Raw genomic sequence first — 24482 nt, forward strand, 5'->3', positions numbered from 1 at the left:
CAAATGTTCCAGGTATATTACAGCCCAGGGGCTTTTTCCAGTAGACACTATGTAAAAGGTCATCCATGTTTTGGGAAGCAAGAGTGTTTATCCATATGACTGTGACTATACAATGCTACTTGCCTTCCAACAAAGCAAGCTCCTGGTCTGTTTTATTTAGGTGCTAGGGGTACCCAGTGACTCCTGATCCTTCAGTCCTGCCCATCTTGGATCTAGGAAACAGCATGCCTCTGACCATGCTGAGTGTCCTTGATGACAGCCTTGAAGGGTAAGCACCCCCATTCCTTCTAGATTAATACAGCCACTCAGCATCCTCTTAGACTCTGCTCCTGGTTACTGAACCCCCATTTGTCTTATTTCAAAGAGTTAGCAGGAGAACATACATGCAGTGCTAGTGGGCAGCGTATTCAAAATTAATAGCTATTTACTTCACCCACCTCTGGAAATACAGAAATGCAAAAGAAAATAATATACTGCCTGGATTAAGTGTATTACTTCTCTCAACACTGTGTAGACCCCACCTAGTTATGATAGCATTTTCTTGTCTGTGGACTGGCTTACAGCCTGCCTTCCAGTAGACCCTTCCTCTCTCATCTGCTCCTTGGCAAGGGTTTCCAGTTTCTTAGGAAGTCCCTACAATGGTTTTGCCTTTCCTGACCTTGAGCCTTTTCTGAGCAGAGCAGAAACTTTGAATGATTACCATATATTGCTTTTCAGCCCTCGAAGACTGTCCCTACATAACTGTCAGACTTTTGCAGAGTCTGTGGCAGCACCCAGAACTCAGTCACCTTTCTGCCCCTCTGCAGCAGACTACACAGAGGTAGTGAAACAATTAGTACCTACAGAAAATAAGACAAGTCTTTCTGTGTTACTGAGGTTCTCTCTCAGACTTCCCGTACCGGTACCATTGGGTACAAAAGGCTGTGACTCTGACAGCATGCTACGTACTTGGGTAGTAGCAAACAGCCTAGCTGCTCAATGCTAGGCAGTGTCTAGACTCATGTTCTACCTGTGTAGGCTGGCTTTCTAATTCTTGCATCTGAAAGGCCTGGTATTTGTTCATTGCAGAATGTTTTTCATTGTGTGGCAGAAGACACTTACTACTCTCCCATGCTCAGAAGTAGAATAACAAGGAATTCTTGCTCACTTCTTCTGTGCTTTGTTAGAACTGAGACTCTATCAGTTTGCAGTGCAAGTGCCTCACATGCTTGCTGAACAACTCTGGTGATAACTGTATGTTAAATATGTGGCTTTATTTAGAAATCTCAGTGGCATTTACATAGTTCTAGTTCACAGCATTTACTGGATGTCAGGTGTGTTTTGTGACAGTTTTATTACCCTACCTGTGGAAAACCTCAGCCTCCTAGACATCGAATACAATGCAGCTTATTGTATTCTGTGAGACAGCACACTGTATTTTACTGGATTAAAAGTAACTGTGGTGGAACCAAGTTTCCAATACAGTATTTCTAATGCAACTGTGGACTAAATTTTTTTATTTTTGATGCTTACAACAGTGCACGGATGAAGTGAATATATGCCAAATTGTTAATTTTTAATTATGTGCTGTAGTCAAGTAATTGTTAAGGAAAATGCTTGAGATAGGAAAGTATTTTCTGCACAGTTCTGACCTACAAGAAAAAAGGTCTGAAATCCTTGCTTCAATTAAGTCACATTGCCTGCAGCGAGGCCAGAATTTTACCTAAAGAATTAAAACAAAGTATGAGACAAAATAAGAGGGAAGTGTAGGGTGTTGCAAAGGAGTAATGTAGTATTCAACTACCCAAAGCTGAACTTTGCAGTCATTGTTTCATGACCCAAATATGAGTTAGGAAAAGTAATCACTTTCTCATCAGTTACGACACTTATGAAATGATGGAATTTTCCATTATTTCATAACCTGCGGTGCTGTGATTTCTCCTTCTGATTAGGAACTTGAGCCAACTGATAATGGAAAGAAATCTGCCAGCCCATATGGTGGAAAATTCCAAGCAATAATAGTACATCTAGCCTAAAAAGTACCCCAGTGATGTAGATTTGACAAGATAATGTTTATTTTATATAAGAACCTCACTTTATAACATTAACAGGACTAAGAATCCTTTAGAACTGATGATGCTGTGTAGTCTGATACAAGTATGTGGCAATGCGGGCAATTCACCATGTTACTGGTCATGGTAAACAGCATGTAAAACTGGGCCACTGGTAAACAGCAAGATTAAGAAATATTTAGTCTGAAGCACACTTGAGCTAATGACAAGCTAGCACTACCTTGCTAGAACTCAATCAGCTGTCTTTTCTGATGTGTGATCTGTTCAACTTGCAGTTTTTTCTTTCCATGATCACATCTGCTTCGTTCTGTTGCCATTACTGAATTTACAGAAAACATGATCCTCTCAGCATAGACAGTGGTCCCTACAATCCAAGGCTCCTGGCTGTTACCTGCCTGGCCTATATACGTTTTTCACATTTAGGAAGGTGCCATATGAACAGCAAACAACAACTTGATAGCAGTAGTGAAGATACAAAAAACAAACAAAAAAAGGGCTTTCAGTCTGATTTCTGTGTCTACACCTCCATCACCTCACTGTTTCTTCAACTTTCTCATGCAATACTAAGTGACTTCTTTTGATTAAGGCTCAATCTGATTTCTTCGTGAAAGATTTTTATTGGTGTCCTTTTACCCCCTCTCCGTATCATAGTCTTGAGTACTTTTTGCCACTTCCTTCTGGTACGTCCCTTTGAAGTACAGCACTTAGAAATTTCTTACTCACAAGTTGCCTGCTGAGCTCATTCCTCAGAAATTGCTTTTATGACTATAGAATAAAATGTACCTACATTCACAATGCTGAATTTAGTTCTACATAAATTAGTCACTCTTCAATGTTTTTATTCCTGTTTGATCCTGTAATATAATTCAATAGGGCAAAAAATAAACTGACTTTGTCTTGCCACCTCTTCCTGCTGTCTTCGCTCTGTAGCAACAAATTCGGAACCATGTCTTTGAAACCCATGTTATTTCTCTCAATCCTTCTCATCTTGGTGGTGGCGTCCAGCATTTTCTTCTTTCTGAGTGACAGTGCTACATGTAACATTATTTTCCTTCTGTGCATTTGAGTGAGTTCTGCTGAACTGAATCCAAGTCTTACAGGTCTGGCTCTTGCTCATATTCTGAAAGTTCTGTTGATCTTTCTGGAGCTCAGTCGAGTGCTTTGGGGCTCAATCCATACAAGACCGATGAATGCCCAAGGTGCAAACATTAGGTAATTGCCTTCTGCTATGAGGAAACTCAGAGCAAGGCACAGCAGCAGTGCACCTGCTGCTTTACCTGAAATCATCTAAGTGATGAGAGTCTCACAGGTATTAAGTAGTCAAGGATGCCATTTGTTTATCTACATCAGCTACAAGCAATGTGGATATGAGAGGTGCAGATTTCCCAAACCAAGATGATAGTATTCACTTAGGATCCTAGCTCTTTCAGGTTTCTCTGAGATTAGTAGATCTGAGGTGATGAGAACCAGCCTCTAGCCATGTTTCTCTCTCGCTCCTCTTTCCACTTATCATTACAATAACTTACACTTGGTCTCATTGGTCCCCCAGTTACATGCCTAGTTTGGTGTGGTGAGGGAGGGTCTACAGCTTGTATGCAGCAGATTTTAAAAGCATACAGCTTGAACAAACAAGACTAAAACAAAGGCAGCCATTCCCTGAGGAGGGGAAGTGGAGAGGGAGGGGCTTCTTCTGGCTATCTAGAGACAGGTCACATGGGAATAGTTCAAAGCTGTGACGGGAGGATAAGACAACATTAGGAAGAATATCTTCACTGATAAAGTGGTCAAACATGGCAACAGGATTCCTTGAGAGGTGGTGGATGCCCCAATCCTGTCAGTGCTTAAGAGGCATTTGCAAAATGCCCTCAATAACATGTTTTAACTTTTGGTTAGCCCTGAAGTCATCAGGCAGCTGGACGAGAGGATCATTCTAATCTCTTCTATGTTATGCTATACTATTAATTTGTGTAAGCAGTAAGACAACTCTCAGCAGTGAGGTAACAAGAACAGACCACATAAAATGATATATATGTACACCCTGTTAATTCCTATATTTTTAATCTCCATTTGTTTCTATGAAGATATTGAATAAAATTCAGAGAAAATGCTCTGCTTTGGACTCCTGCATTGTGACAGTATTATGATTCACTCCACGGCATCAATTTACATAAAGAAGCCCTCAAGAACTACATATTGGAGGAGGGTTTTTTAAATGGTTTAAAAATACAGACATTTAAGCAAACAGGCAGCTATGTACTGGGAAAGATTCTAGAAGTGAAGATCTGAAATAATTATCCCTTGGAATTCTGGCACCAGAACTGGTGTTTCTCTAGTAAATCCTGCTGTATCTCTCTGAAAGGACCATGCTAAGCTGAGATAGTTGGTACCTTTCCTCCTCTTCCTTTTATTGGCCTTCTTCATTTCAGTAGTACTTGTCAAGGAAAGCACTTAATGTGCAAACATTCGTTAAGAATTACTGTAGGATGTTAGTGAGTCACAGTGTTCTTCAAGACTTTTTTTATCTTCAAAGATAGAGCACTGAAACATTTTTTTTTCTTTTTCATTCCCACAGAAAAAGATATAAAGACAAATAAAGACAAATTTTATGTGCTGCAGAACTGTAAGTTTACAGAGGAAAAAAAGATACCTATTAATCTGCATGAAGCCTGAAATACATTTCTGGATATCAAAATCAAATTCTAAAGTGATATTAATAGAGGCAGTACTTACCAAAATAAGTCCTGAGATTAATGAGGATGTGCCTGTCAGGGCAACATAGAACTTGGGGGTTAATGTGTTCAAAAACATACTCACTGAAAAAGAAAAGAGAGAAAACCATGAGTGCAAGAACAGGACATGTTCTCCACATGTTCCTCCTCCCAACTGCAGGTAAGTTATTACCTTAGCTTTGATAAAAAAGACAGCTAAAATAACATCCTGTTCCATCTACCTAACGTGAGATAAAGCAGAGCATTAGAGTACCACATGCAGAATTTTGTTTTCACAATGAAGTCAATCACAAGGCAATTAGGAAACAGTTGCACACATGTCTGGGACTTTCCTATTTCAGTCGGTGCTCCACTGACACAGAGTTTAGGATTCCCCATGATATATGGAAAACATTTTATAATATGCCTTTGCTACGTCATTGCAGTTAGAAATCTTGGAAGTCTCTCTCAATGTCCTGCATTCTAAATTGTCTCAACATCCTGTAGATCTTGATGAAGTTTTTTTAAGCTTTTTACTTCTCACCTACTTGTTTCCTCACTTACAAAGTAGAAGATAATGGCATTTTCCTAATTCATTCTATTGCTCCAAAGATGGTGAACCACTCAGTATGACAACAGTGAATAAGTGATTAGAAAAAGACCTAACTAGCTTTCTTAGTAAGGGGTGAAAATCATGATAGTTGTCCAGATTATCTGGAATCTAGGGCAGAAGTGAAGTCAGACGAGCAATTCCATCTACATGGGTTTCTGGAAATCCAAAGGGCTTTTCTACTCATATCCCATCTTGAAAGCTCCTGAGAAAATCACCAGGTAGTCATGCTCATCCCTCAAAGAAAATCCCTATGTCTAGCCTTAAGAGTACCTAGAAAATATTCTAGGTTTTTGATGACTCTACAGAAGCTACTACAGAGAATGCGAGTTCTGCTAAATTCTAGATGTTTAAAGAAAAAACAACTTTCCATCACTTCCATCTTCCACAAATGAAAATATTCCTTATTAAACCACATAAAGGGTTTGAATACCTTCTGTAAACAACCCTACCGGTCTCATCCTTAACCACTGCCAAAGAATTTCTCATATATATATACATTTATGTATATACACATATATATATTTGTATATGCACATGTATCCAGGACTGGGGAGGGAACTGACAATAGTTTAGCAGGTAAATTTAGAAGGCTTGTAGCAGAGCACTAGTCTCATTAAAAAAAATTGATAAAAGACATTGATATGTAGATGTGAGGCCCTCAGTTCATTCTGCTCTCTTTAGAAATAACACCTATCAGAAATTAAATAATATGAAGCCAAAAAATTAAGAGGAGACAACAATAGCAGAATACAAACCATCAAACATATGGTTCACTTTCCATGACCACTAAAAAAATTGTTTTCCATAAATGCATCACTAAAAGATTAAAGCCCAATTCAGCTGCTTTGTTTGGGTTTTGGCTGCTTATTTTCTGTGTTGTTTATTTTTCTTGAAAAAGCCGTTACGTGTTAAAATGGAACTGTCCTTTCCTAGTCCACTGGAGTGGCATTAAGCACCAAGGTGATACAGTAAAGAATAAATCTGGTGGGTTTTAATGCCATTGTACATTTCCTTTCCCAAATGCACTGGATGCCAGATTCTCAGCTACTGTAAATCAGCATCACATCCTCCAAACTGCTACACTGTTTTCAATCCTTCCTCCTGTCCTCTCTGTTCCTGTCTAATAAAAGCAGACTTTGAAATAGTAGTCCCTGCTTTCTTCAGCCACAGCACCTACTAAGTAGGAAGAGGAATGGAGACACTGAAATAACTTTGGCTTCACCAACTACCCTGAGTCTTTTAGAAGAAACATTCCTCATTTTGGAATGCAAATGTAAGCCAGAGACATACTCAAACTATGTCACTGGGGAAATTTCAGACTGCCAGTGAAACTACTTCCTTTGCTTAGGTCAGGATATGCCTGAGAGAGAATATGCTATGATGGGATATGGATGCCTGTGTTCTACCTTGTAATAGTGCTACTGCCGTGCCAACGTAACATGAAAAGCCAGGCAGCAAGAGACTTTACAGGGGATCTTTCTCCTCCACTCTCCCACCCCAGCTTCAGAGCTTATGGAATATTGGATTTTTTTTCTATTAAAATTTCCCATTACGCCCTGGAAGTAATTTGATTTCCAAAGCTGTGAGCCATCTGAGTCTACTGTGAAGATTCCACATGAGCATATCCATTGAATAATATATAAAAATAAAAGCTATAAGGATATAGTCTATTTGCTTTAAATATTATTACTGATTTCCATCCATAAAAATTGTTTTGGGAAATACATCCCCACTTGGAAGAGCCCTCTCAACAAATTAGCTGTATGGAACTCATCAGTGGTGTAGACTGAATAAGGCTCATAAGACATGCTATTAGCTTTCTTCTGCCACCTCTCTTTTATAAGCAATGTATACTGTTTATAGAGAAACTCTCAGATGTGAATGGAGACTGGATTTTATTTATCTATAATTTCCACAAGTGTTACTGCTTTCTTCTTTGCCTGCATATATACTGGTGCTCTTTTATCCTCCTTACTATAGGATGCTGCAATTCTTCACTTTTACAGCTTAGTCACAGGAACTGGCAAGGTGAACAAATATGATGCTGGACGCTTTTAGATTTTATAGGCCAGACTCCCAGATAACTGAAGTAACTCAGTAGGTTTGATACACATGCACTCAACGACCAGAGCTGTTTGCCTGGACTGTATCTCTCTAATCCTTTGGCCATTCTTTTTCCCACTCATTAAATATAATAATCTTCTATCTCATTATGAAAAGTATCATCTTTAGCCAATTACTAGCTACTCTCCCAGTTCCTTTGTCTCCATAAATATTATTAACAAAAGGAAACACTTTCTAATAAGAAACATATCTCCAAAACAGTAAAACTAAGTATGTGTGTCCAACTATTTTTATTCTGGAGTCAATAAGAATTTGATCATTGTTTCAGCAGAAACTACATCAAGGCCTAATTCTCATAATAATTAATCTCAAGAGTAAAAATCAATCCACTTTTGCATGGTGAAATATATCATTATCCAAAAGGGAGCATTTCTTTACAGTCAGCATTCTAACAGTGAAGATATCACTATCATATCCAACATCTCCATCCCCCAGTGGAATCAGGATCCCTGAGTGTGTTGCAGTAAAGTAGAGCCATCAGATAATGCTACCTGTCCATCTGCCTATATTTGGATAGGAGTATTTTACTCCTGTATTTCCATTTGATGATGTAGCAGGACTGAGGAGCAGAGAGATTTCTGAGAAATCTGAGTTGAACTCAATAGCAGATGACTGCAGAATAAAGAAGCCAGGTAGAATCATCAGCAAAAGGTAGTACTGTATGTCATTTCTTCTGAATTCCAGTGTATGCCTAATTATTTCTATTCACAAAGGGAAGATGTTGCAGCTATTCAGTTTGCAATATCATCTCTTGTCTGTAACTTGGTAGGACTTCAAAAGGGCAAGTAATGAGTATCTAGACAAAGAAACTTGAGTGACAAAGAAACTTGACTGATGTTCCTACAGTGGCAACTTGTTTGAAATTACTGTCAAATCTCAATTATTGGCACAGGCTTTTGAGAGTGAATGATCTATTTTAGGTGTGTTAGTACAGCTTGTTTTGTATTTTTTAAAAGAAAATAAGCATGACTCATAAATTCTGTCTAGAAAAGCCAAACGTACTTATGAGAGACTCCTGGCCCTCCATCCCCTGACTCCATCCCCTCTTTCTTCCCTTCTCTTTATTGCTTTCATTTTAATAATACCTGAGACATCCAGAATAAGACATATTTACATTTTCAGAAGTGCCTAAGTTACACTGGTCAGTCATTTCATCCTTCTGTATACTACCTAGGGAAGGACTGTTATTTCATCGTTAACTGTGCATGCTCACAGACATGAATTAACATCCTATTCAATTCACAGCATACAAGTTACAAAATCTAGCACTTATGTCTAACATTCCCAGTTGAGACTAATCAAAAGAGGAGACAAACATTTTTTAAAGCAGATACCATTTCTTTCTTGTTATATATATATTATTCATTTCCAATACTTGTGATTCATTCTGAACCTGGGAATCAAAACAGGAGGAAAATCCAGGTATTTTTTAAGTAACAAAATCCTTGAAACATGTAAAATGTATCACTCAAGATGATAAAAAATACTACTGCTTTATAAATTTCTTTAAGGTCTTGAGGCATTCAGAATTCAAGCACGTGAGAAACCATAGTAGAAAACACTGGGGTTGAACTGCTAAAAGTATCATATTAACTGCTGCATCAGTTAATTACATTAGAAGGTCACTAGGGGAGGGAGCACTGCAAACTACCAACTATTCCCACATGCAGATCTTCTAAAATGACAGCTCCATTACCTATTTCTTAATGTGAAGTGATGTAAGTGTACAGTAAGGTCCAAATAAAAATTTAATAGCAATGTAACATAAATTATATACACCAACAGATTGAGCAAAGACACAATGGCATCATTTATGACATTTCTTTGTTATCTCAAAATGCAGGTAAAATGATATATACATCAATAACCTTGTTAAATAAAAAATATGTTATGCATAAATAAATAATATATAAACTAACTAACTAAATAAAAATATAACTGGGTACAATAGTTAATTTTGTAAGAGCAAATTGCCAGAAAATATATAAAAGTTTATAGACACAGAACCCTTCTAGTGCATTACCAGTCCTTAAGTCATCATGGCTTTAATATTTGAGTCACTAAGAAATTCTGCTGCACTCTCTCCTCTGCGTATTTGCTTGGTATGCAGACTGATGCAAACTCTTTTAGCACCAGTGCCAAGAGCCCCAAAGCCCTTAGACAGGTGACAAGATAAGAAACCTATGGTTGGAGACCTCTGACACAGCAATTTAATTTCTTTTCACTGCAGCCATCCATTCAGGCTGATATTTCAACACGGTACAGAAGACAGGACAGGGACTGGCTTGTTTCACAGGGGCCTCTGCTTGGATTAATGAAGCTCCCCAGTTCAAAGTTGTAGAAGCAATGAAGAACTCTTCTACCAAAGTGTCAGCAAAGAGCAAAATCAAGTTCAATAAACTTCTTTTACTAAATGGATAAACTTTCCCTCTCTGAGTATGAAACACTGCATACTCTTGACTTTAATTGAATTGCTTGTACATGAACTTTCTGAACTCTCAACCCCTCCCTCATAAGAATGTTGCCTATAATATACTTTTGGGAAAACACACCAGGGTCAGGCTGAATTATGTATTATATACCGTGATGGTCTCCAGCTAAATGTAAATACAAAACCCATCAGATTTAAAGCTAGCACAGAGTATTGTCTCAGGAAAACAAAAGCACTTTCACCAACTACCAGGATTTTCCCGGGAAGGCTACCAAGATTTTTTTGACTTCTTCAGACTTCTTAAAGGAATTACCAAAGAAGAAGTAAACATTCAAAAGTTTCAGAATGCTGCAGAGAGATTCTCCATTTATTTGTTGCAGATGCTATTCAGCTTCCTTCTATAAGGCCTTTTGTCTAGGTCTGTATTCAAAAAATTAAAAAAAAAATTCTCACCCTGACACAAACATGCGGCCATTTCAGGCAGAAACAGCTGGTGTCTTATCTGTGCACAAAGAAATCCAGATTCCCACTCACTTTGTTCAACCACCCAGTCCCATTCTAAAGGCTGAGTGAGAGTCACATTCAGACACCTGGAGCCTGTGCTAATGGCCAGAAGTCTGTAGCTCTCAGTTACCACTGGATCAGAGCCCAGGTGACAGAAGATGGTGACGCACCAGAAGCCTCCCGTTACTTCAGCTCTGATTAACTACATAGTTGTGCATAATCAAAGTTCTGCTAATACAGATATTTCAAATTAGTGAAATAAAACTTTCTGGATGGAAGACCACTCTCTCTTCTATGTTTTCTTTCCAAACACTCGGTTCTTCCATCTTAAATGCACGTTTTCCCTTTCAATAGAATAACAATAAAAAAGCAAAGTGAGTAGTGGCAGTCTTCGGCAGAAAAATTGGGTATGATGGGAGAGGCTTTCAGCCACAAAGCACAGCCCAAAGAGAAGAAAGAGCAGATGGTAGTAAACACAGGACCAGTTACATGTCAAAAACTTTCAGGTTTTTTATATAACTGAAGAATAAAGACTTTTAAAAATGGTAACTAACATTCTTTCCACTTTGCAACCCAATTGCCCACTAAGCAAATTATATCTAGCACAGAAAACTGAAACAAATCTTACTAAATTCAGTCCATCTTTTCCCAAAAAAATGCTGCCTGAGGATTGCAAACAAATTCTATTTAATCATTCTTCCCAACATGCTAACATGTTAAGTATCTGAAGGCCAAAGTGACACAATGATCTGTGCTGACTTGCATTTCAACACCAAGTTAATATTCATATTATGATGTCCAAAAGTTATTTGACTGATCAAAATCCTTGTCTCACTTCCTAGCAGGAATTAGTCTGTGCTGGCTGTGGAGCTTTTGGGAGTTAGACAAATACACTACATCCTTCAGAGTGCATTAGCAATTCAGCCTGTTACAGTAAGTTTGCTTATCATCACTGTGGATAGTATACAGGGAAATATAACTGATAAGAGATAAGAACCAACACAGAGCTGAGGGCAGAAGGGCATACAGGTGCATCAAGGAAACCAGATCTGTGAGACAAAAAAGCACTTAAGACCCTACTGTGACTTGGGAAAGGAAAAAGAAAAGAAAACCAGGTTAGAGATTGACTAGTAAAATACAGAGATGAGCTAAAAGAAAATTAGAAAATGGAATGGCAGTAAAAATTACCAAGCATAGAAAGATGATAGAGGCAAGAACGGCAAAAGTAAAAAAAGACACAATAAATTACACAGGCAACATGAATGCAAACAAAGGCTATTTTTACTTCAGCAAGAGATGCTTTGCATGTCAGAAGTACCTTTTCACTGGGAGAAATAAGACTGCCAACAATAACAGCTTTGGTCATTTGGGAAGAGATGGTGTCCAGAAGTTATTCCTTGCTACCAAATACACCCCAAAGCCTTTTCTCACAAACTATTAAACCATTAACAAAAGGCGCTACTAAAGGTTCCCATTCCCAGCTATATTTTCCCAGAATGTCCTGCTGTGGTCAACAGCTACACTATACCTCATGAACGGAGAGGTTAGACATAAAGGCAGAAAATGCACTATAACTATACCCACCCCAAGGAACACATTCTGTCTTGGGAGTTTAAATACCAAAGCCGACTTAGTATAACTATGTCCAAGCACAGTATTTTGCTATTCCATTTGTCTGAGGTCATGAACTCCCTACCTTGCGGATTTGGGGAGAGTAAAAATATGAAGAAAAGAAGATCAACTTTCCCAAATGCAAGTCACTATTATAATGCAAATTTTCTGATACACAGTTACCCCTGCCAAGGGATAGGGACATTTGCTCTTGCTTTCACAGTGTGGTGGTGACATGAGTTAATTACACAGCTTCTGTTAATTGCAGAGCATGCTGCATGAACACCAAGATTTGCTAATAGTTGGCAGCAGAAACCCTTCTAAAAAAAACCCACCCATCCCCTCCCCCCAAACCAACAAAATCCCCACAGCATTTCCATTTAAAGAAAACAAGGGAGAAGCCACTTCCCTTGCAGCCCTCAGCTATTAGGCACTGAACTATGCATTTCTTTATGACCATCACGGTGTCTTAATGCTAAAAGCAGACTAGTGATATTAATAATGTACAAGTGGAAAGGAAAGACTGGGTCAAATAAGAATGAGGCATCAAAGATGAGCAACGATGTGTTGAGTAGAGATATTAAAACTTGGATTTTTAGAGATGTGGATTATATAAAGTCATGTTGTTGCTTGATTGTCAAATTCTTTTGCAACACTTTCAGCTTTAATTCTTCTAAAATCAAGTTGCTTGCAAATTGATTTGAAACACTGTCATTATACACATCTCCCCTGCAGATTTAGTTTCAAGAATCATGAGTCCTTGTCAAATTTTTATTTCAGCATTGCACTGCATGAGGAAGTGCTCTCTCAGATTCGTGATGATGTCTTTGCAGGCAGAACCAGTCCAGATACTGGAGAGAACATCTTCACAGTTAGGTTGTGGTTTCCTTTTCTAATCACACACATACAAGCGTGTGTATCACTGAATTCCCCCAACACAAAAGCAAAGGAAATCCTGATGTGATGCAACAGCCAAATGAGGATGGACTCCCCAGAGGTCTCTCAGGTGACTGCAGAGTATCACGATGCAGAGACATCTTCTGCCTTCTCTTGGATACACATTTGTAAGAGAAAGCAAGAGTAGGACAAGAGTATGGCTGTTGCACAGTTTATCAGGTAGATGTTTTAAAGTCTTTTATGTCTTCAGTTTAGGGTGCACAGAGATAGAACTCTACCAAAAATCATTAGTGATGTATTTCATTGCAAAAATGTACTTAAACACTAACAAAACACCTTATTTTCCACTCTGCACCCCAAAGTGTTCCAAGAAATCCCTATATCAAGATTACTCTTAACATCATGTAAACTGAACTGACAGATCTTTACCCAGTTTGGACAGGCACTCCTTGCAAAGTTAAGAGGTAACCTGTTACCTTAACTGTTGATTATTCTGAGGCATTACACAGATTTATGTGGTTTAGCCTTTCAAAGCTGTATTAAAACAAAAGCCAATTACTAAACCTAATTATCTGGAGTCATTTAAGAAAATTAAGGTCTTTTTTTCCAAATACCAGATCAGTACATCTCTCTCAATTGAATGGGTATGTTTCCCTGCATCTTTCATGCAACACTCAGGGAGGTAACTGCACCATTAAATCTTTTTGATGTTGGTTCATTAGCTGTGTAAAGAATACCCTAAACTAAAAGTTTGTCACAGTGATTAATTCCAATGCCAGAGATAACAAAGGGTAATCTGCTCTAGAGAGACAAATCATGTGAAGAGTTTTCAACAGCATTCCACAAAAGAGAAAATATCCCATGGGTTCCCATTATCCAGGAACCTCTCTCAGAAGAGGTACTGCCATGCCAAGACAAAAGAAACACACGAACACAGCACCCTCAGGTGCCCTGCAGCTTCCTTTTGTGCCTCCTTTTCTTCCAGGCAGGATTTGATAGGAGCACTAAACCAAGAGATATGAGCAGTGCTACACTTTCCATCCTTGCTTGTGCGTTGCATTCCTTGGCATACAAAAAGAGCGGAGCACTGTGATTTCTTCAATAAATGAAATTGTCTCAGCAATAAAAAAAATCAGAAAACTGGGCTAAAATGTGCATATTGACTAAACCTTAAAAAAAAACCACATTTTTTTTAAATTCTAGAGCAATACTCTATTCCAGACATTTCTGTCCTAACCTTGGCAGCCTGACTCTATATAGTAAATCTATTTTGAGAGTCTCTAAGATGCTGATCTCTTTGCATACAAGAAATTGCAAGGAGCTTCTTGGAAGAGAGTTGACAAGAAAACATTTTCATAATTAGAGCCAGCAATGTCATGAAAATTCCCTGGAGATCTATAATAGCTGATATCATTATCCTGTCATTGAAAACTCACCTACTTACAAAATCAATAAGGTGTTTGTGCTCTTTTTCTCCCATAAGAAATTTCAACCTATGATAAATTTCTATACGAAGCAGGGATTTGTATTTTTTCCCGTAATTGATGGCCTAGGTAATGTGGCACAAAAATAAGGGGAAAATTATTTTTCTATCAAGTGTGATTCATTATTGCTATGTACTTAATAATCAGCTTTCCCCTTCAAAATATTCTTAACACTGTGTGACTCACACAGTACTTGTACCAAAAGAGAAAGAAAACAAGGCAAGTAGAAAACTTTTACCTCTTTGCCTCCATTTTGGGGTATTTCAAAGAAAGCAGAGCAGCAGGTTTTAGAAGTACTGTATAATCTCCATTGTCTACCAGTCTCTTGGGTTATCCAACACTTATTAAAGTGGAAAAGGCTCTAGAGCAACTCTGCAGACAGAACTGCATTCTGCATTCAGGACCTGACTGATGAGGACATAAATTTCAGGGGGGAATTTTGCATAATAAAGATTCTCAGTAGAATGAGCTCCAGATTAAGGATTTCCAACCAAATGCAAAGCAAACGATGCAGTGGAGTTTGAGGGAGCACCCCTCTCACACACACTTATGGACATATAGCATGAAGCTAGACTTTTAAAAAATTATCATCTTGTGGCTAGGTTGTTCTCCTGTCCACCATAGGCAGTGAGTGTCTGTCCAGTGCCATTTCCTCTAAAGATCGTGTGTGTCTGCTAGACAAAACCAGACTGTCCATAGTTTTAAAGTTTGCTTTGTTTCGTGAGAAGACTGCATTAAAATTAAATGCCATTTAGTTTACCTCATTAACATTAACAATATTATTTGGTTTAGCCTTTGATGAAATCTCATGAGAAAAGGTAGTGCAAGACATCCACTATTTTTCTCATTGAATATTTGATGATTTTAATTCCAAACATGACTGTGGCTGACTTGGCTGAAAATAACTGAAATAGCATTCTGTCCAAAAGTGTCTTCTCTAATTTTCCTTTCTTCTGTTTAAAATTACTGAATCTTTTCAGAGGTGATTCTCCTCATGCAGGTAGGAGGGACTAGAGGAGGGGTGAGGCAGGACTTGCAAGGCAGTACTCAAACTGGTACTCTACCTGTGGTAGCAGTCAGGCTGTTCACAAACACCACCCCCACCACACATTAACCCCAGCACTGTCAGCTACCTGCCAGCTACTGTTAGGTTTCTTTTCCTCTAAAGCCAACTGCCATGGAAGGATAAGTAAAAAATGCAGAATTAAATTAGCTAAATGCAACACCCTTGGTAGATGTGAAACTCGCATGACAAGCAACACCTGCACAGTACTTAGTGTAACTTGTGTTCTCATCCCTGTTCTTGTCCCACTCACATACTGTATCACCTCTAACTTGAAAATTCAAAGCTGTATTTGGAAGCGCCCACATTTAAATCCAGCTGGGAATGTGTGGAAATAAACGCTTGTTTACCTGTCTGAATTCTCCAGGTACACATCAAGGAGCTGAAGAACACACCCCAACATTTTAGTAAATAACTCTAGGGAAATACTCTGCATGTCATACCATATCAAACTGTAGCTGGATTCTAGAAATAATGGTACAGAAAGCAACTTTTAAAAACCCCAGAAGTATTTCCCTTTGTGATTATGCCTATGCCTTTGGTTTTGCACAGTTTTTTGCACACTGGCTTGTGAGAAAGTAGCTGAGCTAAAGGGAGGGTGTGCCAGAAGCACAGCTTGTCAGCAACTCTGCCCTTCCATTCCATTATGCAGATCTGGGTCTCAAAACAGGAAGCTAATGGCTGAAGATCCTCTTTGCAAGCTCCCCCCTTGACACTGCGTGCTCCTCAAAAATCAGGCCAAAATGGCTCAACTTGAATGTCTGCAATTAGGAAGTGGCTTTCAAAGTCTGGTCAGACAGGCAATGTCACTGAGGTGAGACAAATCTCAGGAGCCCAGCTTTCCATTCTCTAGGACTGATAAGACCTGAGCACATGTGGTGGTCATTGCTTCTACTGATTTCCAAACATGACTGAGTGCTACTTCATCACTACACCTGGTGACCAGAGAAGGCCATGCTGCAAAACCAGCCCATCAAAATGCTGTGGTTTTTTTTGCATCTGCTTGGTCGTCTTCTGGTCACATTAGTGCATCTGGGACTAGTGACCATGGCTATGCTAATCTTCAGATGCTGGTGGTTAATTATGATAATCACTGCATTGGAATTTTTGCTGCTGTCCATTAATTTGACCTATTTAGATCACCCTGGAAAAGTTAAAGCTAAAACTTGCCATATTTTTCCTAAATGAAGTACCAAAGTTTCTAGATATTTTTTTGGGTAAGGGAATGCCAATGCAAAAGGATTCAACAGCTGGGGGACCTCGCATCCACTCCCAGTTGTCCCTACACCTGTGGTCAGGAACTAACTTTCTATCTGGCCTTTGAGGGAGAGTAAGAGGAAGGTGACCTCCAAGTGTGTGGCACGTGGAGCCAATTCCCCTCTGAACACACATCTGAATGAGCAACTGCTTCAACAGAAAAATCCAGAACAAAACTCTGAGAGTGGCAGAATACCAAAATCAATACAGCAGTACATTCAAAGTGGGCTCTGGTACAGAAAGCTCAAAGAGGGAATGCAAAATTATTGTAGGAGGGTACTTAATGCTTTTCAAAATGCCACTTGGCTCAGAAACAGAGAGATTCAGAACCTGCTAAGTGTGTTTAAGCACTTGGAACTGTAGCATTTAAATGACCAACAAAACCCCTATTGCTCATTATTCAAAGCATGAAATACCACGGAGAGGGCAGCTGACTTTCTGGCTACAAGTGCCCATTAGAGAGATGTGCTTAGGGATATATATAATATTGGAGCAACATGGAACTTGCAATGGATCTTGGCTTCTGCTCCCAGCTTCATGGCTGGCTTGCCTGCAGTCCTTCCATGCAGTGCTTTGGGGCTTTGGATCCCTGACTGTGCTTTGGGAAGAGACCTAAGTAACCTTTTGTGTGCAAAAGCAGCAGAGATCTTTGCACTAATTTCTGGCCCCACTACTTGAGTCTTCACTTGCATGTAGCACATACCTAAACCCCAGCAAACTGAACTGCTCTGGCCTTTTCCAAGGATTGATTCTGGTGGTGTCACCCTCTGAAATAGCTGACTATATCCAAAGGAAGGCATTACATCCAGTACTTTCCAGCAGACCTCATCTAGGTCCAGTCTGTCCCAGGACAGCAATGTAGTCTACACCCATGGTGGTCTATGAAGCAAACTTGCTTGCTTTTCACTATATATAAAGGGGTTGGGAGATAAAATAGAGCATGAGAGTGTATGTAAAGGTGACTAAAACAAGAAACTAATGCAGCCTTGCAGACTAAAAAAACTCATTTTTATCAGAAAAAGTGAAGACTACATATAACCTACTGTGTTTGGTTTGGGTCTCCCTGTATTTGGCTATGATCTCCCTCTTTTCTTTGTTACTTTATAAAAAGAAAAACAACTCCCCAAAGGAGGTTTCTTTGAGCTCCAGCAACATTGGCACTATTAAAGAATGGGTCCCTTGAAAGAGCTCTTTTTCATATTCTGCAATGAATCCTTCCCATAGTGAAGAGCTGCCACTGAGCAAGAAGATCCCAAACTTTGAAAATAGGAAACAATATCATTTAGGGGAATTAAGGAAAACCATCAGGGTTTGTTAAGACTTTGCTGCCCAAAGGAAACAACACACCAAAGCTTGCCAGAAAAGCCAAGCTCAGTCGACACTGGTAGCAGAAGCCAAAGGCAGGAAATCCCATAGGCCTGTGAGCTTGAAATGGTATCAAGAGATGTTACCATCTTGTAGCTGTATTAAAAAATGTACCTGTCTAACATGCAGTGGGGCAAGATTTGTTTATTGCTGCAGGAATACTTCAAGAAAGAAATTAACCCTTTCCCAAAAACATTCACCATTTTCTCAGCAAAGCATAACACTAAAAACAATACTTAACTGTTTTTCAAAACTGTTGTTTTCCATTAACAAGTTCTTTGTCCTGAGGACACTTAATTTGTAGATTACATAAATAAATCCAGTCTTTTTTACCTTATGAATTGTGAACATGTCTTTGTGGGAAAAACGCATCTCTTGAAATGGAAATATTTAATAAGCATCTAGACTTCTCTAAAATGGTGGTTACATTTTCTGGAAAGAAAAACCCCTGAATAAACTATTCCAGGTTTGTTGCTCATGAAATACACTCATTTTTAAAATTAATGAACTAAGTAACACAGAATCATTATCTTCTCCCTAAAGCTGGTGGGTTTTTTTTTTTGTTTGGTTTTTTCTTTTTGTTTCTTTTTTTGTTTTTGTTTTCTGTTGAAGTTTTCACAATTAAATGCAATTTTGCCAGTTTTACCAAGTTAAATTAATACCAACAAACAGGTAAATCCTTCAGAGATTAGTTAGTCTCAAACCAGAGCTGGGCAGACAACTTGCAGTTGTTTTTGCTGCAATTTTAAGTATGTTGCTCTTACTGGCTTTCAAAACCAAGCAAACATGTTTAATCCTATGCTTGATTGTTCCTCTGAGGTTAAGCAAGAAATAAAATGGCAAGAGTATATTGTTTAGAAAACTAAAGCTGTCTTTGCCCCATCTGCCAGCTGCACTGCCATCAATGCTGCTTGGCTGTAAGAAAATGCTGACTACATGGGTATGTATGAGGAGAACTGAAGCACCACACAAGGCCACTGACATTTTTCCCATACTCAAGTTTTGGGACATTCTGGCAAATTAGGCAAACTGAGCATCACTGAAGCAAAATTACAAGTAAATACATAGCACAGATATTCAAATGAATAATTAAAGCAATCCTCCTGGGTTACACAGCCTGCTGCCTGGGTGTTTGAAAACAAGCTCCTGAGGAGTGGTTACAAAACACCTCTTCACTGAAGGAGGACAAGGACTCAGGGCCTGGAGAACCTTCTTCCATGCAGACTACACTGGTACTAAGCAGCACAGCTTGCCTTGAGCTCAGCTGCAAAGTGAAAACAGAGTATTTATCCTGCAGTTTCACACTTATTTCATATGGAACCAAGCAATTTCTGCCAAATCCTCACTGATAAGACTGAATAATCAGAAAAAAAGAAAAGCAAAATTGACAAATAAAATGAAACATCTGGATTCTCTAGTGATAGTCTTGAAAAGCATCATTTTATGTCTGAGTAGACCACTACTGATTTTTCTGTTTTGCTCTGAGCAGACAAAGTTTTTACCACAGTTATACTCCCTTTCTTTAGAATTGTTTATCACCAGGAGCCCTGCACAGAGCTGCCAGGGAAAGCAGAGCCTCTGCTAGCAGATGGGCCCATTAGGATCTTTTGCTTGAGGCCAGCATGAGTGGGACCAAAGTGCTGTCTGTACATCAGATTACCTGACATGGTCACATGGGTTAAAAGTTATTTGCACTGAGTTACTTGCTCCTCCACCTCTTCAGGGCACAGCTGCAGTTTGTAAGTTAATTTCCCCAGCACACCAGCGTCCAGTTCACAAGGCCATTTTTACTTTCTTCCATGCTGCAGTAGTTTAAAAGCCTCTTCTTGCCTCCACTTCTGTTACATACATCCACTTCCTTACCGCCAATGCAGTTCCTTCCTCTTGGACTTGTAAATTATTCATTCTATCAGTTAGCTCAATTTAGTTTCAATTTGCAATGTCATTCAAACATAGCACAGTAGATTTATCCTCTCCTCTTTCCCCTCCCATCCCAATGCATTGGAGATGGTCTCAAAAGGAGAAGGAGCCAGAGTGCAAACCTCCTGTTTGTATCTCTTCTGACAGGAATAGATAACAGCACCCATTTCTGAAGAGTTAAGCAGCAGTTGCCACTTCTAAAATCTAATTGTATAGTAAACAATGATGGGCCAAATGTATAATGAATGCTGATGGGCAAAACTCTAGTCAGCGTTCTCACTGACACAGAACAATTTCCCAGTAAATTATTTCATAAAGCTTTCCCTGAAATCAGATATCCCTGTAGTTCAGCTAAAAAGGCTGGGAAGTGGTGATGAATAGAATTGAAGGACAAAGGGATATAATCAGGAAATACAGATATTTATCTTACTTAAAGGAAGAACAAAAAGTTCCTTTACCCTTGAAGGAAAATAACCATGTTAAGGAAAATGAAACCATCACTGCCAAGGCTCTATTGCAAGAATAAAGTCCATAATAGATTTTTGTATTGGCTGGTAGGGTGAAGGCAGTGGGATTCCTAGAGGGGTGCTAATTCATAGGGTAACATGGGGATGCAGCAGCAGCAGCTTCTTCTTCTGATTTGAGGCAGGGCAGCCCCTGTACTACTGAACTTCACTTTGAAAGGGACCCCCAAGAAGCTGAAATCAGTAACTGAAGGAGTTGCCACACACTATGAGCCAAACCCAGGTGAGTAGCAATGCAGGCCCTTCCTGGACAAGGTCCTTTAGCAAGAGTGATGCTGTTCAGGCAGCAGAAGTGGTATAGAGGGATCCAACTCTGTCTCATAGCAATGGGCTACTAAACCCCTGGCTCTGGCCCCCAAACCTGATGGAGCCCGAAATCAGAGTTTGATTTCTGTTTGCCCTCACTTCTGTCTGTTAGAAAATCCACATGCCTTATTTTTGCCTGCTCTCCCTAGATTTTGTGTTAAAATCCTCCAGGTACTGCCATTTCCTACACCATCCCAAAAGACTTAGCTACTTGGCTGCACTACCAGGGGATCAGTGAGCCACATCACTCCTTCCTTTAGAAAGAACTTAGAGGTTAAAACCAGTTCAGTGCCAAAGGGCTTGAGGTCTGACTCTGTCCCTCTATCACAGACTGCAGACTATCTTGCCTGGGCACAGCACCTTTCGTGGGAGGGCTGCCTGGACCAGAGATGTAGCTGCAGGTGTCAGTGTCCAGCACTCAGGGCAAACAACTGCGCAGCGAGAGTTCATCTCACCAATCACATGTGCTGCACATGTAACTTCATTTCTGACTCACAATTCAAAGCGTGACCCAGTAGGGTTCATTATAACCCACCTTCTAATGCCAAAAGAGTACTTGTTAAAATATATCTTTAAAAAGCCAAAACTCACTTGTAATTTTTTTTCTTTCTTCAGCTTTCCTTCCTCCCCCTCCTTATGTGATGCTAAGCCACAGATTCTCCAGGCAGTTTCCCAAATAATCTATGCTTAAGATGGACCAAGGAGCAGATTTCCATCCCAGGATTTTGGCTTTCCATCTCTAACTAAGAGTACTGGCAGCTCAGCAGCTAAACCTTTGTGCGCAGTGTCAAGCATTTGCCTGTACTATTATTTAAACCGAGGGGTTTAGTGAGATCTTGATTGTTTAATTCAAGAACTTCTCCAAAGCTGTTTGCTCCAATAGCAAAAGCTTCAGGACAGCTCTATACCCAGTAATACATATAAGTCATTGAGTGCAGTCACTCAGTGTTTTTTTAGGTTCATAGCTTTGAGCAGTATTTTCACATCTCTTTTTCTGAACCACAAAGAATGGGATAATTTACTGTCTTGTTTCACAGAAAAAGGACATTGTCAGCCTAAAATAAGACCTTAACAGGCACATGTTTCTTCCCAGTAAAGAGAAAAAGACTGTGTTGAGAACTCCTCATATTAAATGGAAAAGATAACCTATCTACTGATGGGATTTTTCCCCCAGTCTGTCTGTTTTCTCTTCTGAAGGAAAGTTTTGTTCTTTCTGGAGAAAGACAGTAATGTACTTGCTATATTCTGGCCTTTCATACAACAAAAAATGAAAAAAATCTTCCAAGAAACTAGACTTGTTTTATCTATTTTGATACAGATATTACTTTCAATTTATAAGTTACAGCATTGTAAAAGCTTGTAACAAATGAGGATAGTCATAATTTTGATGAGGATTTTATAAAAAGTTAATAAACACCATCTTCTGCACTTGCCTCTTTTGTCTCAATGCTCAGAGCACTAAACAAACAGAAATTAAAACTCTTTCTAATCCTGCAAAAATAGCCTAATATTATGTCAGTTTTCATACTGACACAATCAGAGTTAAAGGGACAGAAGTGCACCCCAAAATGCTGGTTCTCCTTTTCTTTATGCTCACCCTGATGCTCTACTTTTAGATTTTTAGTCTGGTCTGAAGCCACTTTCTAAAGTGGGATTAAGTACAGATGCTAGACTGCATAATAATAATAGTGTTTTCTAATATAAAACTAATAGAAGAGTAACTTCTGGATATCTAGTAAAGGAGGCCTTATTAATGAAGTAACATGCACATTGCAAGAAGAGCTGCGACTCCAGGGAATGGCCAGAACATCCCAGTTGCTGACTGTTGGTTTTGGTTTATTTCAGTCACGTTACCACAGAACATGAAATACTGATGACAAGTCAGTATGCAGAGCATGTTGCCTATATCTGCAGTACATGGACTGGTGCTTGCCTATCATGAGACAGAACTAAAAGCAGGTATACAAAGAAATCAATAGAACTCAACAGCTCTTGCCAACCAAAATCTTCCAGTCTTTGCCTAAATACTCATTTTGCTCATTGTAAGCATGTCTACCTTTGCAATTTACCATTGTATTTCAATATTTGATATGTTATTTTGCTCAAATAAAAAGGACAGATACAGGAAAATCTAAACAAATCCCAGTCTCTGAACAGACAAAACGACATCTGGTAAAGAATTAGTGAAGTGACTGTAATCTCTTTCTCAATCTCATTTCTGTCTTCAGGCCATCACAATCATAAATTCTCTGCAGCCACAACATGAAACATACCAAAACTTGATGTCCAAAAGGAAGGCTCTATGATTCAGAGAAAATAGGAGCCAGTGACATGACTTCTGTTTCAGAAAGGCTTGCAGGTTGGAAACATACTTGTTTTTTTCCAACTGTAACAAGTGATCTAAGGAGATTCTCTCTTCTAATAAGGACTTTAGTGTCCTTTCCAATGTAGATCTCAAAATGCATTGCTAAACAGTGGGCAATAAATTTACATTTTTGAAGGGAAAACTTATATAGAGAGAATCACTGATGAACACTGAGTCTGTGTTTGATCTCAGACAGGAATCACAGGGGAAATCCACCTGCTCATCTTGATGCCAGGGAAGATTTGCAACTGATGTTAACAGGAATAGGGTTTCACCCTAGCAATCTGCTGCCTCTGCCATTTCCCTGGTAGGGTTAACAATTCCAAAACACTCACCTCCCAGTAAAGCTGTGTTGCTAATTTTGCCTCCAGAAGGTGGTCACCGTATCAGTGGTAAGTTCTGCAGGGGGATCATTAAGTGCTTGCAGCAGAATTAACAGCTCTTGGATACCTTTTCCCTTGTACTTTGGCTATGGTTAACAGTCATATACATTAAACAGAAAAAGCATCATCTAGGCCCTATTTCCAGGCAACAAGAGGCCTGATAGATAAAACCCATCTGTTTCAGAGCCAATTTCTTTATTTTGCACATATGCTCAGTTCATTTCATTTGGTGTTAATATACTTCACAAGAATCTTTACTAATTAAATACTTGTTAAATAATAATAATTTGCTTGATTGACTGCTGTTCTCTGTATTTCTGCCTTTTCTGGATCTCTCTTGCAATAAGCCACTCACCCTGGTGCCTAAAGATTTTTAGCTTTTTATATATACTGTAGATTTTTAATACATAGGTGTATAGGTTCTAACATTTTCTTACACTTTAGAATAATATATTACCCTTTCTCACACATCATGCCACCTTCTTGAAATTCTGTTTAGCATTATTTTCAAGAAAAGAATTTCTTAACAAGAACACCCTGTTTTGCACCAGCACCCTGGAGACATAACGAAATTAAAGGGTAAGAACCTTTGGAGAGAAATAAATTTAAATTCATGCTATAAAAATATAATCTGATATAGAAATGGATGTATTTTCTGACAGCAGCTAGTTCAATTTTTCCCCATCAAGGAAGGACTTAGAATTGCTAATTAGTCAATAGAGGATTGGGAAATAATACTTTTTTCTGGTCCAAGGGAAATAAATGATGATGGTATCTAGATGTATCATTATATTAATACATGGTAATCATTAATACATGAAAATCTACAGGGAAGGCACAGGCAGTTGCTTCACTCAGTGTCTCCCCTTCTCCCAG

At 39.0% G+C, this 24482-nt stretch overlaps 1 protein-coding gene across 3 annotated transcripts in view; it reads right to left on the minus strand.

Moving 5' to 3' along the window:
* The window catches only part of ST7 (suppression of tumorigenicity 7), a 132459-nt gene that overhangs the window by 53738 nt on the left and 54239 nt on the right, over positions 1-24482 (minus strand). For all 3 annotated transcript variants that reach the window (XM_068189907.1, XM_068189910.1, XM_068189908.1), the window contains exon 2: positions 4782-4864. In XM_068189907.1, coding sequence (XP_068046008.1) covers positions 4782-4864 — 83 coding nt within the window. The remainder of the gene's footprint in view (positions 1-4781; positions 4865-24482) is intronic.

Source organism: Anomalospiza imberbis, chromosome 5, assembly GCF_031753505.1.
Source record: "Anomalospiza imberbis isolate Cuckoo-Finch-1a 21T00152 chromosome 5, ASM3175350v1, whole genome shotgun sequence".
Classification (NCBI taxonomy): Eukaryota; Metazoa; Chordata; class Aves; order Passeriformes; family Viduidae; genus Anomalospiza; species Anomalospiza imberbis.